Here is a 4,546-nt window from a genome sequence, read left to right on the forward strand (position 1 = left end):
TTGACAAAGAGTAAGTGCCTAGCAGCCTTAGGTATAAAATTCAAAACATAAATAATTAATTTTATTTAAGGTTGAGAATATTAAAAATAGAACACCAATCACATGGTAATATATATAAGATAATATAAATAAATAAAATATATAAGATAATATAAATAAATAAAGAAATTGTGATTGTTGATCTATCTTCGTCTTTAACTAAAGTGCGATGGCCATGCTTGATTAATTACACGCACTTCAAGACATATTTCTCTCCAATAAACATTTTTGCACATTTTTAATATATGACACTAAAATCTTGGCATATCTAAAATAATAATTAAAAAAAGAGATTTAAATTTAGAAAGATTTTAAAATTGCTTTTTTGGTATCTTTGGCCGCACTGCATGCAAATCTTGAAATTTACAAATACCTTGCAATAGTAAAGACAAATTTGGTTAGGTGACATTTTTCTCGGCAGCCACTTTTTAATTATTGTAATATCATCACCCGGTGGTACCACACCATGGGGCCAATTTCCGGTGGTGCTCCTCCACCCTTTCTATCTCCCGCCGCCTAAACACGGTCGTGCATTCAGGCAGCTCGCCTAGATCGGCAAAAAAAGAGTCTTCGTCGTCTCGAATTGAAAAAATCTTTGCCATATCGTTATCTTCGGCCATGTCCCTAGCCATCAAGGGACTTTCGAGCATGGTTGGTGATGTGGAGTCAAAATCTGAGAACCACTCGTAGTATTGATTGGTGGTTGTGGCAAATGGCCCACATGATGACCCCACCTCGAAACTTGTGAACTTTTGGTCAGCCTTAGACTCAGGCTCAAGCTCTGGCTCAGGCTCAGACTCACGCTCAAACTCAGGCTCAGATTGCCTATTTGAAATTTGATGGTCATCTTCTAATTCTTCCAATTGGTCATTGGTAACGTCCGAATTGGTTGCTTCAGTGGTGGTTGGTGGTGATGGTGGCGTATTGTAGTTGTGGTGGTGGTGGTGGTGATTTTTGTTTTTTGAAGCCGGCCAAGGGTGGTTGTGCTCACAAGAATACGTCACCATCACCATCGTAGGGTCCGCCCGGCTCCTCTCTACTTGTTTTCTTGCTGGACAACCTTTGGAACTACTACATCTATAATAGCCCCTGCCAAACAAAACAAATAATTGAGGTTTGTAAACAATTTAACTTAATTAATTTCAATTAACCACTTTGTACAATTGTACAAATAGTCTATTTCAAAATTAAAAAAAAAAAATATTGAGAACTGCGAAAAACAGATATTGATACACTATAGAATTATGACAACCGCATAAAGACAGTAACTACCTAGGGTACGGAGATCCCTTGATAGGTTTTTGGCCGTACTTTCTCCAAGCCCAGGAATCAGCTGGTGGGGCGTTTGTCTCGCCCTTAAGTCGAGATCTTTCAACTTCTTTGATCGGTACGTGCACAACCCTTTTCTTCGCTCCTCGTTTACTGTGCAAGGATTAATCCAACAATTAACATATGTCTTAGGTTGTGTGTGTTGTGTGTGTTTTGTACTAGGATTTAACTCACCTTTTAGTAGAGGAAGTAGATGTTGCCTTGGTGTCATGGGAAAGAGGTGAACGCGGCGATTCCTCACTGTTTTCTGGCGAGTTTTGATCGTCTTCTTGATGGACGCTGCGCCGGTGAAATCCAACTTCCATGATGTGATAACTACAAGTGTTTCTTTACAGGTATATATGTGTATATATATGTATGTATGTATGTATGTATGTATGTATATACAGTTACTATGGCCGGCTGAATGATAAGAGAGAGAGAGAGAGAGAGAGAGAGAGAGATTGGAGAAGGTGGTGAAAGAATGAGGATGATCCAAATGAAATATAAGGGGTCCGAAATGAAATGTTGACAGGTGGGCAATTGAACGTGCAGGCAAATGTGAAAGTAAATCCAAATCTGAAAAGGAGGGTTTCATCATTATTAGTTTATTCCAATATTAATGATCTTCACCTAAAACTTCAATTTTATATTTACACTACAGCTCAATTATTTGATGATTATTATCATCAATGTCATTATATTATTATTATTATAATACTTATTAATATAAATAGTTAATTTAAAGAAAAAAAAGGTCATTGTCTATACACTTTTGCATTACAAATTTAATTAAAGATAATCTTGGAAGAGGAAAACTTTGATGAACTTGAATATCTGATGTTACACATAAACAAAGTTATAGTGATTTAATGCAACAAAGAGTATAATTAATGTGTTTTGACTGGAAATAATTAAGTTGTTTTGTTTTTCAAAAGTTATGTGAAAAATAATTAGTAAATCTATATATTTAAATTATTATCTTTCGAAAGAATATAATACTATCATTATTATTGAATTTTCACGTTATATATTTATACTACTATAAGTTACATCTTTTGGGACAATATAGTAATTATATTTAATTTTAAAATGCTTTAAGACACCTTAGATCACTTTAATATATCAATGCATCTCTTGAGACAAGATGGTAATTACATTTAATTTTAAAATACTTACAAAATCTTTCATTATAAATTACTTTTTTATCATTGTCTTTTGACTAATCACTACATTAATTTGCATTCAATTTTAAAGTATTTGTTAATGTTAATTATATTTATTAAGACATTTATTTAATACACACATATCTATATCTTTGAATGTCCATGGCTTTATAGTTTAGTGGCATTTTGAAGGTGGACTAAGATTTTACCAATAAGTTCTGAGTTCGATTCCCACAGGGGGGGAGGGGGCACAAGGGGGGAAGGGGGGTTTCTCATATTTATTAGGTTTCCTCCTGAATTGGTGTATAGGTATTATGCCTAGTGGAGATGGATATGATCGGGTGGTTTCGCTGGTGGCATGAGTATACTCCAGTGGTCCGTCAGTGATCCAAATTTATCGTTCAAAAAAAATCTATATCTTTAAATGACAATGTTTACATACACCTAAATTACACAAAATAACCCTTGCTTATATACACCTATATTAATTACACACAATAACCCTTGCTTATATACACCTAGGGTAGGGATAGTGTACAAAGTATCTAAAGTGTGAGAAGTGTAAGAAGTGTTTTAAACCATTAGATCTTTGATCTAATGGTTGAGATCAATAGGGACCAAATTATAAATTGTGTTTAATTATATGGACTGATTTGAAAATTGTAGGGGTAATAGTGTCTCTGTATAAGTTTCAAATTAGGTAACCTCTCCTAAATTCTAGTGATTCACTTCTAAATTCTAGCGATTCAAATTTAACTGCTAAATTCTATCGATCCTAAATTCTAAAAATACAGAAATATGTAACTGCTCAAGAAATGTATAACACTATACATCCATCGTATAACACTGTACATCCTTTTTTTTACCATATAACACCATCTAACACTATATTAAAATATATAACACTATACAATTCTGAATGGTGGTTGCACTACAGAATTATATAACACTACAGAATTAATAACCGGTGAACGAGATGACACAAATTCGTAGTTTATTTCTTAAATTCGAATTCCTATAATAAAGGGGGGGTGGTTATTTTGGGCAGTTATCTTTTAAACAATTAATTGAAAGAAATAGAAAATTACTAATTCACCCTTTTAAATTAACGTAGATATAGGACACTTGTCATCACCACATTATTTCTCACTCTTTTCACAGTATTAGATTAATGTACAAGATCCTCTACCTATGCACCTATATTAATTACACAAAATGACATTGCTTGAATTTTCACTTTAATATATCTATACTACTATAAAATACATGTTTTTTTTGACAACATACTAACTACATTCAATTTTAAAATGCTTCAAGATACCTTACATCACTTTAATATGCCTATATTAATATAAAATACATCTTTTTAGGAAAAGATGGTAATTACATTTAATTTTAAAATACTTAAAGACACCTTACAAAATATTTGATTATAAATTACATTTTTATCATTGTCTTTTAACTAACCACTACATTTATTTGCATTTAATTTTTAAAGTATTTATTAATTGTATTTATTAAGATATTTATTTAATACATACATACATACATACACATACACACACACACACACACATATATATATATATATATATATATAGGCTAGGAGTTGGCCAGAAAGTCTAAATTTCCTAAAAAGTGTAAAAAGTCATAAAACACCATAATGTTAACCATAAAACACACCAAAAACCCACAAATAATATGATGAAGATTACTAAAACATCATGTATGTGGGTTTTGTGTTGTGTTTTAGATGTTAAGGCTCTGATTATGGAATGGCAAATATTATTGTGTTTTATGTTATTTAGCATTGTGTGTTTTACATTCATAGTTATACGATAGTGCGTTTGAAGTTTTTATGGACTATTGGAGTTTGAATATGGTGTTTTAGTAATATTCATTCGATTATTTGTGAGTTTTAGGTGTGTTTTATGCCTGAAATTATTGTGTTTTATGACTTTTTACACTTTTTAGGAAACTTGGACTTTCTAGCCGAACCTCACCCTATATATATATATATATATATATATATA

General features: G+C 32.0%; 1 protein-coding gene across 1 annotated transcript; it reads right to left on the minus strand.

The window, feature by feature from the left end:
- Positions 1 to 319: 319 nt before the first annotated feature.
- Positions 320 to 1,804, minus strand: LOC110911726 (probable WRKY transcription factor 65). Its single transcript, XM_022156353.2, has 3 exons — positions 1,543 to 1,804; positions 1,312 to 1,461; positions 320 to 1,128 (listed from the first exon to the last, which is right to left on the minus strand). The coding sequence occupies exons 1-3, from the start codon at positions 1,671 to 1,673 to the stop codon at positions 486 to 488; spliced, it is 924 nt and encodes a 307-aa protein (XP_022012045.1). The 5' UTR covers positions 1,674 to 1,804; the 3' UTR covers positions 320 to 485.
- Positions 1,805 to 4,546: the final 2,742 nt, after the last annotated feature.

The sequence above is a fragment of the Helianthus annuus genome, chromosome 15 (assembly GCF_002127325.2).
Source record: "Helianthus annuus cultivar XRQ/B chromosome 15, HanXRQr2.0-SUNRISE, whole genome shotgun sequence".
Classification (NCBI taxonomy): domain Eukaryota; kingdom Viridiplantae; phylum Streptophyta; class Magnoliopsida; order Asterales; family Asteraceae; genus Helianthus; species Helianthus annuus.